The sequence below is a fragment of the Mustela lutreola genome, chromosome 12, assembly GCF_030435805.1.
Source record: "Mustela lutreola isolate mMusLut2 chromosome 12, mMusLut2.pri, whole genome shotgun sequence".
Classification (NCBI taxonomy): Eukaryota; Metazoa; Chordata; class Mammalia; order Carnivora; family Mustelidae; genus Mustela; species Mustela lutreola.
In genome coordinates this window covers 42,924,209-42,937,471 of record NC_081301.1, presented here as the reverse complement: position 1 = coordinate 42,937,471, position 13,263 = coordinate 42,924,209, and the positions used below count along the sequence as shown (strand labels likewise).

Below are 13,263 nucleotides of genomic sequence, written 5' to 3'. Positions count from 1 at the left end.
AATGTGTCCTGGGTATCCTGGGCGACTGATGAATCTCTGAACTCTACCTCTGAAACTGATACATTATATCAATAGAATTTAAATAAAAATTTTAAAGTGGCAAAAATTAAAAAGAATGCTAGGAGTCTCTAGTACTAATTTAGTTTCATTTCTTCATAGGGCACAACTGTTTCAGCAGTAAAACACAAACAAGTGTGTTCTTTTTGCTTTGGTGAGGGGGAAGGATGAAGGTAGTGGTGATTATCATGAAAGTTTCCCAAATGTCCACAGATAAGATAGATACCTAAATGTCTTCATTTTAAAGCTAATCAGCCTAGAGTAAATAAATTTCACAAGTCACTGTCCAGGATTATTTTTACTGAATGAGTTTTCCACACCTTAAATTATTTTCTTGTATTTTTTTTCCATTGTATAGTTTTTATGGCTGAGATAATTTTATTGAATATGTCCTCCTTTTCAGACACCAGTAAATTTAAGTTTCTCAGCAGTTTCCAAATCATGACGTTAGTGAAATCACAAAGAAACTTCTTTTCTGACAAAAACTTCAAGTCTACTCATCAGTGGGTGTTTCTTCACTTGGCTCCTCACTCTGAATTAAATCTGACTCCTCATTCCCGCCTGTCTCATCTGAGGCTGTGGAAACAATGTCTGTTGTTCTAGATTTTGACACTGTGTCTTGTTTTTTCAGTTCTGAAGAAGTGGTGCCCCAAAACGTGCTGCTCTCAGCACTCTTAGAGAAAGATGTGTCTGATATGCCTTCTGATGGATGAAAATAAGACAGAGTTGCCAGCTCTGGGTTGACGGTGTATTCAGTCTGACATCTATTTTTATAACTGAAAAAGAAAACATGTATTGAGAATTATTTTTCATTACATACATTTGCAGCTCAACTCAATTTAGAAAAGCATCACAAAAATTGAAATAACACATTAATTCTGTCCAATTACTTTGTATAACACCATATAAATGAAAAATGTTAGACCTTAAGCAGATGTGCTGTTTAGAACAGAGTTCATAGCTCTTTTGATCCAAGGCTGGCAAAAAAGAATGCATATCTAGATTTTCTATAGCCTTTCCAATTGACGAATATTACTTTATCTCTAGATGACTAATACACTGGGGGAAAATTCTCCAGACAGCCCCATGCTCCTTTCTGAATAGGGGAACTGGAGTTTAACTTGAGATCTTATAGATACATTTGGGAGCCACATTTCCTGAACAATTTGCTAAAGAGAGAGGGTGACAGCTTCACATCGTGCATGTTCCAAAGACTCCAGAGGTCTGCAGACTTACTTAATTGTCTTCACTTTGTACAGCATGGCACTACAGACTGCCAAGAGGATAACAAAAAGGAAGAGGGTCATCAACGAGATGCCCAGCATTAATTTTAACTTGATTTCCTGTAGCTTGGTCAGGGTGTCTTCACTTGTGGCATTCAAATCAGACCCTGAGAGGAAAGAAAGAAAGTGCGATGGAAAAGAGTGACTGTTTCCAGCATGTCTTCCTGGACGAGTAAAGAGAGCAAAGCAACTGAAGAGAAGGCTTCACCATCCAGGGTATCACTGTGCACCCTCACTTGCCTCATGCAACGCAAAGAAGACTGTAGGCTACTCCCTAAGGCGAAGTACTCTTCACTTGTTTTGTTGAACCGCCACAGTCATCCCGGGGGAGCTGTTCTTAGCTCCATTTCAGAGGATCAGGGAAGTTTATGAATTCACCCATCTCACATAACGAATGAAGGGCAAAATCTGGTTTCAATCCCAGGTTACCAGATGCTCAAATATATCTATAGCCATCTTCCTCCCTGACTGATAAAGACCATTTCAAGACACAAGAGATGACTATTAAAAAATGTGATGAACTTACACACCAGGGCCTTGTCCTTCAGAAGAGAAAGACACCCTTTTACTCTTGGGGCCCTCATTGACTTTGATGCTAAAAGGATGGTGTACCAGATGTTCTCTCCATGAAATTTAAGAACCTCATTTGTCATTCTGTTACTGAGACCACACCTAGTGTATTTGATGTTAAAAAAGTTAGATAATAAAACTAAAACTTAATATTAAATAAATAAATAAAACTTAAATAAAGCTAAAAAATTTTTTTTAAACTTCTAAAGTAAGTTAGACAATAAAAAATCATGTCCAGATCCAAAGATGTCGAAGTTCTTTTTACTAAATCTATCAATGAAAATACATCTTTACTGCCACACTTTGCATTTTCCTGAATTTATGTCTGACTTAATAGACATGTAATGGTGACTTGAAATAACTGTGTTGATTTTTCTCTCTTGCCCCAACTTTCTCCCATCCAAAAGTTCCAAAGTTTTCATTATTTTCTAGGTTATGGTGTTTTGGTGATAAGCAGTGGCGAGTTTGCATGTGTGTATTCCCTGATTCCATAATTGTCAAAGGGTGATCTTAGACCATGAAAAGTGAAATGGATACAGCTGTCAGTGATTGTTGACTTTAAGGCAGGTTCTTTGGGGGGGAATAATCACATTATGTTAGGAGGGGCTGTGTTCTTGAATTGCTCTGCTGCTCCTTAAAAGGGTTTTTGTAAAGAGGTGAGTTTATAGTACATTTTGTTTTTCAAGATCATGGTCAAAACTAGAGAAGGTTTGGAATTCCCCACCACTGGAAAAGATGAGAAAGCTAATTACAACCTTGGGCAGTTTTTCTAAGCTTCAGTTCCTTCATCTGTAAAATGGGGATAATCCCAACTTCATGGAGGACTGACATAATAATGTATATAAAGCACCTGACATGTGTAATACGTGCTCCATATGTGATAAAAAAATTAATCATGTTCAATTTAATTAACTTGGAAAGACAAAATATTTCTAAGGTAACACAGTATGAGTCATTCCTACATGTAACTTTTCTAAACAAAGCCTCACGTGATATTTTTAAAACCCTGCAAGGCAAATGTTTGTATTTGTCAAATAATCCAATGCAGAACAGAGAGGTCAAGCCTTAGATGTATCATCAGATGCTGGCTTTTCCCCCCCATAGTTTATTTGTAGGACAGAGTTCTGGGGGGAAATTAATATATTGTCTTTTCATGAAATTTTATATTGAAATCAATTCTTTTACTCACATAAATAGAACTAATGCATGCATGAAAATTACAAACCAAACAAAACACAACACTACATTCAGCAGCAGGAATTCTCTCATTCATTGCTGGTGGTAATACAAAATGGTACCGCCACTTTAGAAGTCAGTTTGGTAATTTCTTACAAAGCTAAACATAGTTTTGCCACACAATCCACCTATCACAATTCTTGGCCTTTACCCAGAAGAGTTGAAACCTTAGGTCCACACAAAGACCTACATACGAATGTTTATAGCAGCTTTATTTGTTATTGCCAAAAATTAGAAGTAATCAAGATGTCCTCCAGTAGGCGAATGGATACATTGGTATATCCACACAAGGAAATGTTATTCAGTGATAAAAAGAAATGAGCCATCGGGTCACGAAAATACTTAGAGGAATCTTAAATGCATATTACTGAGCAAAAGAAACCAGGCTGAGTCTATGTACTTTATGTTTCCAACTATATAACATTCTGGAAAAGGCGAAACTATGGTTGTGGTGGAAGGATCAGTGGTTGCCACAGATTGAAGGACAAAGGGGCGGATGGTGGAGCCGAAGAGATTTCTAGTGCAGTGAAATGATTCTATGATCGTGTTGGTGGACACAAGATTATGCAGTTGTCAAAATGTACAGACCTGTGCAACACAAGGAGTGGACCCTAATGTAAACTACGCACTTTAATTAATACTAACATTGATGTTAGCTCATCCATTGTAAAACCCGTACCAAACTAAACTCAAGCTGAGAACGATAGGAGAAACCAAGTTGGGGAAATGCAGGAGAGCTCTCTGTACTTTTTGCTCATTTTATTCTGTAATCCTAAAACTGCTCAGAAAACAGAGTCTATCAATTAAAAACACTGTGTTCTAGATATCTAGATATGATTCACTTGCCTACTCCTCTGATTGGTTTCTCTGTTTCAGGAATAGAAGTCACAAAACCGGAAAATGAAAACATCCCTCTGCATATATGGCGACTGGAGAATAATGCTTAGGAGCCTCTTTAAAACAGCACATGTCCTCACTGAGATAATGTTAGCTACCACGCTACCCTTTTACATACATTCCACGTTACTAGGGAAAACAGTATCTCCACGCAGTGAAGTCACACACTGAAACGTGTGCCGGCACTTATGCCATTTAACTGAAGTATTTTGTTCTTACTTGGAATTGGGCGAAATAATTCATCTCTTTCTTCAATCTCCTCAGCTGTTGGTGTTGCATTTAAAGCTGTTAAGACAATAAAGTGGTGTTATGGTAAACAAAATTCACTTATGAAAATTACTGTGTGTGTGTGTGTGTGTGTATGTTTAATATAGAGTGTATTCTCATTATTTATGACAGTTATGCTCCACAAAGTCATGGGAACACTGACTTGGTGAAGTCTGAAATGTTGGTCCTGGAGGAAATGCAAGCTTAGATCCCTGAGAACCTCTGGCCACAACGTCTTCATCAACCAATCAATACATAACTTTTTAATGTGTGTTTCTGTTTAAAGATACTTTATTTAATATATATTGCTGATTTATTAACACTGAATTCATGATTAACTGCATGATCACTCAAGCCTAAACAAAGTTTATCTGACACATATTTTCTCCGTAAGTTGTATCACCGCCTTCTTGCGCTCAAGAACACTGCCCAGCATCTTAATACTACACTTAGGGGCCACGTTCATTAGCAAAATCACCGACCAAAAGCGTACAAATGCAAAACACGTAGCACTAAACAGACAACAAAAAGGACACTTAATTACAGTGTAAGAGCTGCAAAAGGAAAACAGGGTGTTCCTTGTTCTGCCTCCGTTAAGCACATGAGGGTCAGGCAATTAAAATTTTTTGCTGCTCTGTGCATGTCTACAAATGACCATGAAAGTGATGGGAGGGGTGGTTTACACATATATTTTAGACATAGGTAAATTCACAAACACAAAATCTGCAAATAATGAGACTTAACTGAATTCAGTATCTATTTCGTGTTTACAGTGTGTGCATCTATGTGTGTGTGCTACATGAATCACATTATACATGTGTGCATCTACATAAACATGCATTTGTAAGACAAGCACACTACATTTACACACATATGCTTATATGTTTATGATACATGCATTACTTTCTACATGCGTATGTTTTGCTATATACTTTGCATTTATTCACAGATCTCCATGTGCTTACATGCATACTGCTCTAAACACAAAGATGGACTACATTGAGGGAGAGCCTTATTTAAAATTTTTAATCATAAATAAACTGAATGACAAAATTGCAACATTTATAGGAGAGTAAGCTTTGGGGAGAGAATCAGAAAGTGTGCGGCACAATCAATTTTGTGGGTTTATTTTGCATTTGCTGTTACACGTGATAATGGCAGCAAAATGTTGACTTATTAATTCTCAATTTTAGAACTATTTACACTGGCCTTGGCTTTCTTATGTAAGACTTTAGAAAACCAAAACATTTCCCCAGCTACCTAACCACTATGAGTTTACCTTTAGCTAACATTGTCCAAAATGCAGGTTCATTTGGACCCTTGATTAGTCCTGTTTAAAAAACAAAATAGAACAAGATAACTAAGTAAGGTAAGTTCAGTTTAGTAAATTTGCGATAGAGCATTTATTCACTTGTTTAGTCATGTAACAGTTATACCTTGAGCTCCTACCATGTGCCAGATGCTGTGGCTGGCATTAAAGTTCAGAAATGAAGAGGACACAGGCCTTATGCTGACAGAATACACTCTTAGTTTGGGAGGCAGACAAGAATCACTGTTAATTAGGATGTAGGATAGTGGGGGTTCAATAGAAATGCACAAGTGGGATGCACAGAGAGCCCTAGCTCCAGTTGCAAAGGCCAGAAGCCCTTTGAAATGGAGATGGTGCTCAGTATAGGCTTAGAGGACTAGAAATAGTTTGCCAGGCAAACAAGGCAAGAGTGAGATCATTCCACTGAGTCATGAGATTTGGTGAGTTCTAAGAGCCTCAGACAGACTGGCGTGAAGAATATGGATGGGGAATGTGACTGGAAATGAAACCTGAACATTTCTCAATAGATTATTTTCAGATTTAAATGCCTGGTTAAGAAAATGGAACATAAAAAAAAATAACAAATTAAGAAAAAAAGAAATTAGAACATGACCCAAGCTAAGTAGTAAATTACTAAAGGTATTTTAGAAAGGAACACCACTAGGATGATGAGATTTCTATTCTTATATATATAAAAAAAAAGTGACTAAGATTTTTATTTGTTTTAGAAGTGTTAAAGATGCAAACTACTTCACAGTAACCATATGAGAAACATACTTGGATGCTTCTTGTAATGACAGGTCCATTATCTTCAATTAGACCACTCATCCAAGACTTTAGAGGAGAGCCATCCTGGATTGATATGGTTCTATAATTATTTTATAAGGAACAATATTCTATAAAATAATATTTTATAAGGAACAATATTCTTATTGAAAGTAAAATAATGATTTTGATTTTGAAACTTGTCACTACCAACCCCTCCCCCAAAATTTCAGGAAATACTAAAAATTGGTTCTAATTACAGATTAATTTATTCCTCAAGCAGATAGAAAATTTACATTATTAAAATGTATTAAAATATACTTATATATCTAATATAAATATAAATATAATACATTTTATTAAAATATGTTTCATTTTAAAAAGAGCCCACATCCTATTCCTTGTCAGACAAATCTAAAAATTGACTCAGATTTTTGCTGTTTAGAAGATTTTAGAGTGACTTTAAATTGTAGCTGTAAAAATTCTTTAAGCATGTTTTACTATATAAAGTACTCAGAGTAGTGAAACATAAATTAGATATAGCATAAATTGATATGCTCCAAGTATGATTACAGTTTTGAAACTTTAATACTTTGATTGTATTTTCCAGAGGTTTCTGCTGGAAATTCTTCACTGGTGCCTTTTCCAATAGGTGACACAGTTGTTTCATTGACGAGTTTATCTGAGAAAAGGGTAACAGATTATCAGCACATACAAATATTGACAGCATCTATGATTAGGCATTTTTTTAAGCTAAAAAATGGAAGAAAAGGGGAAAAAAAGAGAAAGATGTTGACATTTTCCCGAGATCTCTAAAGGAGGGGAAAGAAGGCAGCATTTGGGATAATGGGTTGCCTGAGAGGGGATTCATACACCTATAATTTGTAAGAGAGAGGAAAAACAGGGACAAGGGTGGGGGATGGTTGTGGTGGTGGCTATAAGCTTCCTTTAGAGGTAAGAGAGATGTACTGGATGAGAACATTGGGTTCAGATGTTTCCCTTAAAAGGACTTGAAGTGATCCTATCAGCCCTGGAGAGCTTGGGGGCCAGTCAGTGTTCGGACACAGAAGAGGAAGGCGCATCAGCGTCCTTGTAAATCAGAAACATCTGCGTGTGAACTACTCAAAACAGAGTCTTGAATACAACCATTTGGGGCTACAAATCAGGGGTTTTCAGGCCTAATTTAGTATATCTCTCAGTCTATAATGTGTCCATCTTCTGGAGGAATGTCAGTAAGAGTGTATTTGGGAACAATTGTGACTGGGGGACATTTTCCACATACATCCCCATGGTGGCGATTTCCTTTAATTTTGTTTAATAAGGAAGTCAGTTAAGTTCCACATGAAGTACAGGCAATCTCACTCTAAAAGAAGCTCTACAGAGAGGCAGAATGAATTGAGACCGAGCCTACCGACAGCACCATGACAGGAGAATTGTTGGCAAGAAAGTTATGAAAAGGAGTCTGTTCCCAGAGTTGACATAATTCAAGCAGGACTCCAACAAAATTCGTAAGTAATCCTTCAACTATGCCATGCATCCCTTATACTTAGAGAAAAGTGTGTGGATTTTCCCCTTGCCCTCACAGTTCTGGGCACTAAAAGAATTGTTAGTCAAAATTATTCTGGAGAATTCCATCTCCTTGAAGGGCTTGCTCCTCTAGAATGTCCCTACCATGTTAGTATTATTTCTTTCTGTTAGAGCCCCCATTTAAAATGGCAGCAATTTCTTATTCCAATCCAACTTTCTTTGACAATACTTTGAGGACCTGAATTGTGGGAATAGAAATTAGGGTTTTAGAATTTCTTCCATGGGTCCTATGGTCTTCAATAATCCATCTCCTAAGGGAATTTGAGCTACCCGGTCTGTTGAAGACCTGACTCTCTGTTTCTTGTTCCAAACAACTCCAAACAAAAATGATGTTTGCTGTGTACATGTACAATTCCCATGAGTGATTTGCTTAATTAACATATGCCCTTGAAATGCCCCTCTCATTTATTTCCCAAGGTTTAGAATTACTCAAAATATTCCATTATTGTCAAATAACTTTATTAATAATTAGGTATTACGGAATCTGGCTTTTCTCAATATTGAAGCTGCTAGAGCCAGAAACATTCTCTCTTCCCTATTTAATTCTATCCTCTTTTCCTTGTCTTCTGTTTTATGCTAATGTGTTTTGTAGATATGAGCTGTTGATACTTCATGGTGTAAGATATGGATATGTCCTTTGAAGACTTTTAGTGGCCTCTGAAGTCACATGCTGACAAATGTTTTATCTAGCAAATTAATTACGCTTGATGGAAAGACACAAAAACGAAATAAGAACATTTGAAGTAGAAGGTATAAGTAGAAAGGAATAAAAATGTGGGTTTAAGAAAACATACAATTTTCTAGAGCCCTCGAGTCATTATTTTTCTTTTCAAACCAAAAATATGAGGCTAAGATATGTAAGAACCTCCTTGACTTCTGACTTTATTACTACAAGGGACATGGAGTCAGTCTCCTTTTTTAGAAACTAAGATTCCCTGATACAAGATCAACTAAGACCTTTTTCTTACTTGATACACTCTAGTGCTATTTGGAAATCTTGCTTTAAGGGCTTTTCATATTTGTAACAGTGACTTTCAGAACTCTCAGTACTTACAGTTTTTAAGAGCAAATTGCAAATCAGTTGTTGCTCTCACAGATATTTCAGACTGGCTGCCATTTGGATTTTGCGTTGTGAACACATCTAAAAATACAAGACCAAATGTTTTCAGCAACTAACTCAGTTCCTTCTTGTTCCTTTAAATTTTTCCTTATCTAATTTTTTTTCTTAAAACATAGGCACTAATTCTGAGAAAAGAATAATAAAGTATTTGAGACATTCTTTAGCTACAAATTAAGGAAATGGGGAAGGGTTTAAAAATAAAATTCATGGGGTGCCTGGGTGGCTCATTCAGTTAAGCGTCTATCTGCCTTCAGCTAAGGTCATGGAATGAAGCCCTGTGTTGGGCTCCTAGTTCAGTGGGGAGGCCGCTTCCCCTTTTCCCTCTGCTGCTCCCACTGCTTGTGCTTTCTCTGTGTCAAATGGATAAATAAAATCTTTTAAAAATAATTAAAAAATTAAATAAACATAAAATTCATGGAGAAAAAGCCAAATTGGTAAACCTTGTGCTAAACAACATTCTGAGAAGAAATTACTGAGGGTTGGTTATAATTCAAAACTAATGGATATATCCACTCAACCAGAGTCAAAGTAAATTGGATCCAGATGGCAGTCTGACATATTGACATATACATGTCTCGTTTTTCTTAAAATCTCATGAAATGACAGAAAATTTTATACATACATGAATGTATATGTGTGTTTAGCACCTACATATATATTCAATCATCCTACCATGCAGGCATGTGTATGCACACACAAACAGTGTCATTAGTGTATTTTGATTTTTGAGGAATTTCTGAGCTAGATTTATGGGGAAATATAACAAAACAAAACCAAAGCCCAACATGCATGTTATGAGTCACGAAACTATAAAAATTAAAGCATTTTGGTATTTTTACAGGGAAAAACAGCTAGAAGAAACAATAAAAAGGTAATAACTAATCCAGTTTCAAGTGAGAATTTAGATTACATTAAATGGGCTTCACATGAGTAGGGAATTGGTGTTAGATATTTGGCAAACCTCCTTGAAAAATATAAAGTTTTGTGCATATATTTATGACATATACAAAGATAATGATTTAAGACCTAAGAGTTGGGGCGCCTGGGTGGCTCAGTGGGTTAAGCCGCTGCCTTCGGCTCAGGTCATGATCTCAGGGTCCTGGGATCGAGTCCCACATCGGGCTCTCTCTGCTCAGCAGGGAGCCTGCTTCCCTCTCTCTCTCTCTCTGCCTGCCTCTCCATCTACTTGTGATTTCTCTCTGTCAAATAAATAAATAAAATCTTAAAAAAAAAAAAAAAGACCTGAGTTAAAAACAAAAATGAGATTATTTGAAAAAATAGGAAAATAATTTAATTTCTTCAATTGAATAAGACCTACCTAACCAAAATATAAAATGCAGAAATTATTTAAAAATTAATCAACAACTAATTTTAGAAAATTACAATTTTTCTCTATGATTAAGGTACCTAGACAGGTTTAATAATAATAAGCAACAGCCTGGTGGGGGAAATACTTGTTAACTTTTACTATAGGAAAATGATTAATATATTGAACATAGAAAGAGCTGCTGCAAATAAATGAAAATACAGCCTGATAAAAAAAGTGGGCCATGAATATGAATAGGCAAATCACAGAAATAGAAATAAAAATGCCCATAAATATACAGGGAAATACCCAACTTCATAAGTAATCACAATGCAAATGAAAACAGTAATGGAAATTTCTCACTTACAGTCACAAAATATGATTAACAATATTCATTGTGGGTGAGCTTGTGGGGCATTCTCGAAGGACATAAATCAGTAGATGCTTTTTGGAGGGCAATTTGCTGGTATCAATATTTTTAAAGATTTATTCTTTATTCAGCAATGCCCAGTACTTGATATCTATCCAAAGAGAGATACACCCAATTGTACATGAGAAGAATGTAAAAGGGGAACACTGCATGTAATCCAATTCTTTAAATGCTAGTGGATAAATTATGGGACATCATTTTATGGAATACTAGGCATCCACCAAAAATAATGAGGCAGATGTGAAAAGAGCTTCAGAGTTGTTAAATGAGAAAAGTAAGTCATAACACAATTTCTTAGGGGGATTTCATTTATGTTTTGTATATATTGTGTGTGTAAAAAAGACTTTTTTCTCTAATCGAAGTAATCATCAGGCTCTTAGTTTATTTACCCTCTGGATATGTTAAAGCAGAGGCACCTGCTTTAAACGGAAATGACTGAAAAGGAAATGACTGACACCCTAGGCAGAAGCCCAGTGATAGAGACATTAGATAACACTCCTGACTTTGGCTTTGGTAGTGTGAAATCTGGCAATTGACCTCTCTGAGAATCAGGTGGTTTTTTTTTTTACCTACAAAGGAAGGACATAGATTCACCAAAGAGAAAATAGAAATGCAACTAATAAGTTATTATTATCAAAGTACTTGAGTGTATATATATATATGTGCATGAATATATATGTAAATATCTTGATTGCATTCCTATTTTTCCTTTAATTAATGTTAATAAGGATCCCAAGACAACTAGATTTAATCTTAATTTTTTATTTTCACAAGAGTTTCTTTTGAGTGGAGGACCTTATAAGGGCACAGAAAGAAAGCCCATATGAGCAATGATGAATAAACTGAAGTTTGATGGAAAATTCAGACATCTTAAAGTCATCTTGTTATGGGTTGAATTCTGTGTCCCTCCCCACAAAAAGACACATTGAAGTCCTAACCTCCAGGATCTCAGAATCCAACCTAATTTTGAAATAGGGTCATTGAAGATATAAATAGTCAAGATGGAATCACAGGGGTGAAAGGTGGGCTCCTAATCTGATATGAATGCTGTCCTTATAAGAAGGAGGAAATGGACACAGAGGCACAGCAAGAATGCCATGTGAAGATGGGAGACAGAGACTAGAACTGTGCTACAAGCCAAGGAAGGCCTGGGGCTACCAGGAGCTGGAGGAAGCAAGAACTGATTCACCTCTAGAGGCTTTGTAGAGAGCATGGCATGATCAAAGCTTTGATTTTGGATTTCTGATTTCCAGAACTGTGAGAGAATAAGTTACTGTTGCTTTGAGCCACCAAGTTTGTGGTAATTTGTTTCAGCAGCCTTAGGAAAATGACACCCACCTCCAAATAAATTTTGGTTAACTCACCATAGAATTAGATCAATTTCAAGTCACCATAATTACATAATGAACTTTTTTATTTATGGAAAATTATCAAGAGAACCTTGTTAAACTTCATAACATCTCATGAAAAAAAAAAAGCTGTAGAGGGGCGCCTGAGTGGCTCAGTGGGTTAAAGCCTCTGCCTTCGGTCATGATCTCAGGGATCCTGGGATGGAGCCCCACGTCGGGATCTCTGCTCAGTGGGGAGCCTGCTTCCCTTCCTCTCTCTCTGCTTGCCTCTCTGCCTACTTGTGATCTCTGTCTGTCAAATGAATAAATAAAATCTTAAAAAAAAAAAGCTGTAGAAAATGAGAATTTCATTTAACACATGGAAACATTTATGCAATAAATAAGAATTTAGGAAGTAGGAAATAAAACTAGAGTTTTTTAAAACATTAAATCAAACCAGTATAACCAGCTTTTGTATATGCGTTGCTATTAACTTTAAAGACTTACATTGTTTTATATCTTTATAATAATTGCCATTTTTCTCATTAGCAGGAGTATTCTCCTTAATTTCCAGTCCTGGTTTATATTCTTTTATAGTGTTAGGTGCCCACATCTCATCTGCAAAATTCATAAGAAATAAGTTCAGTTCTTTTACTACTTTCTCTTCTTTCAACTACATTTTTCTACAAATGATTTGAGGCAGAGATTTAAAATGTAAATTATGCCATATTTCCAATAATACACTTCGTACCATCCTATAGAAAACTGTCACATACCAGTTTTCTAGGATAATGGGTCATCTTTCTCATCTGCTCTTTCTGTAAAACCTTAAAATGCTTACTCACCAGCACCACCATGGCTAGTTGTACTGAGGTCCTGTAAGGAAAAAACCCCAGATACAAAAATAAACAATATAAAATTCATAGGGCAAATGATTGATTTATCCAGTAATCTCCTGCTTCTCCTCAAGAGTTTCCTTCTGTTGTCCAGCAGGTCCTGTTACTAGCTAAGACATTATGATGTCACTGCCGAATGGAGGTGAGAATGCTGGGCATGGATTTCCAAAAGGTTTGTGACTCAATCTGACGTTGATTTTATCTTTGATACT

General features: G+C 36.1%; 1 protein-coding gene and 1 long non-coding RNA gene across 2 annotated transcripts in view; one reads left to right on the top strand and one right to left on the bottom strand.

Annotated features, from left to right (window-relative positions):
• Positions 1-4,355, top strand: part of LOC131812964 (uncharacterized) — a 19,435-nt gene extending 15,080 nt beyond the window's left edge. The window contains exon 3 of the long non-coding RNA XR_009346563.1: positions 4,023-4,355. This is a non-coding gene — a long non-coding RNA (uncharacterized LOC131812964). The remainder of the gene's footprint in view (positions 1-4,022) is intronic.
• EQTN (equatorin) lies at positions 337-13,263 on the bottom strand. Its single transcript, XM_059143015.1, has 8 exons — positions 13,001-13,263; positions 12,663-12,773; positions 9,026-9,112; positions 6,977-7,066; positions 5,590-5,640; positions 4,263-4,328; positions 1,294-1,447; positions 337-833 (listed from the first exon to the last, which is right to left on the bottom strand). The coding sequence occupies exons 1-8, from the start codon at positions 13,077-13,079 to the stop codon at positions 551-553; spliced, it is 921 nt and encodes a 306-aa protein (XP_058998998.1). The 5' UTR covers positions 13,080-13,263; the 3' UTR covers positions 337-550.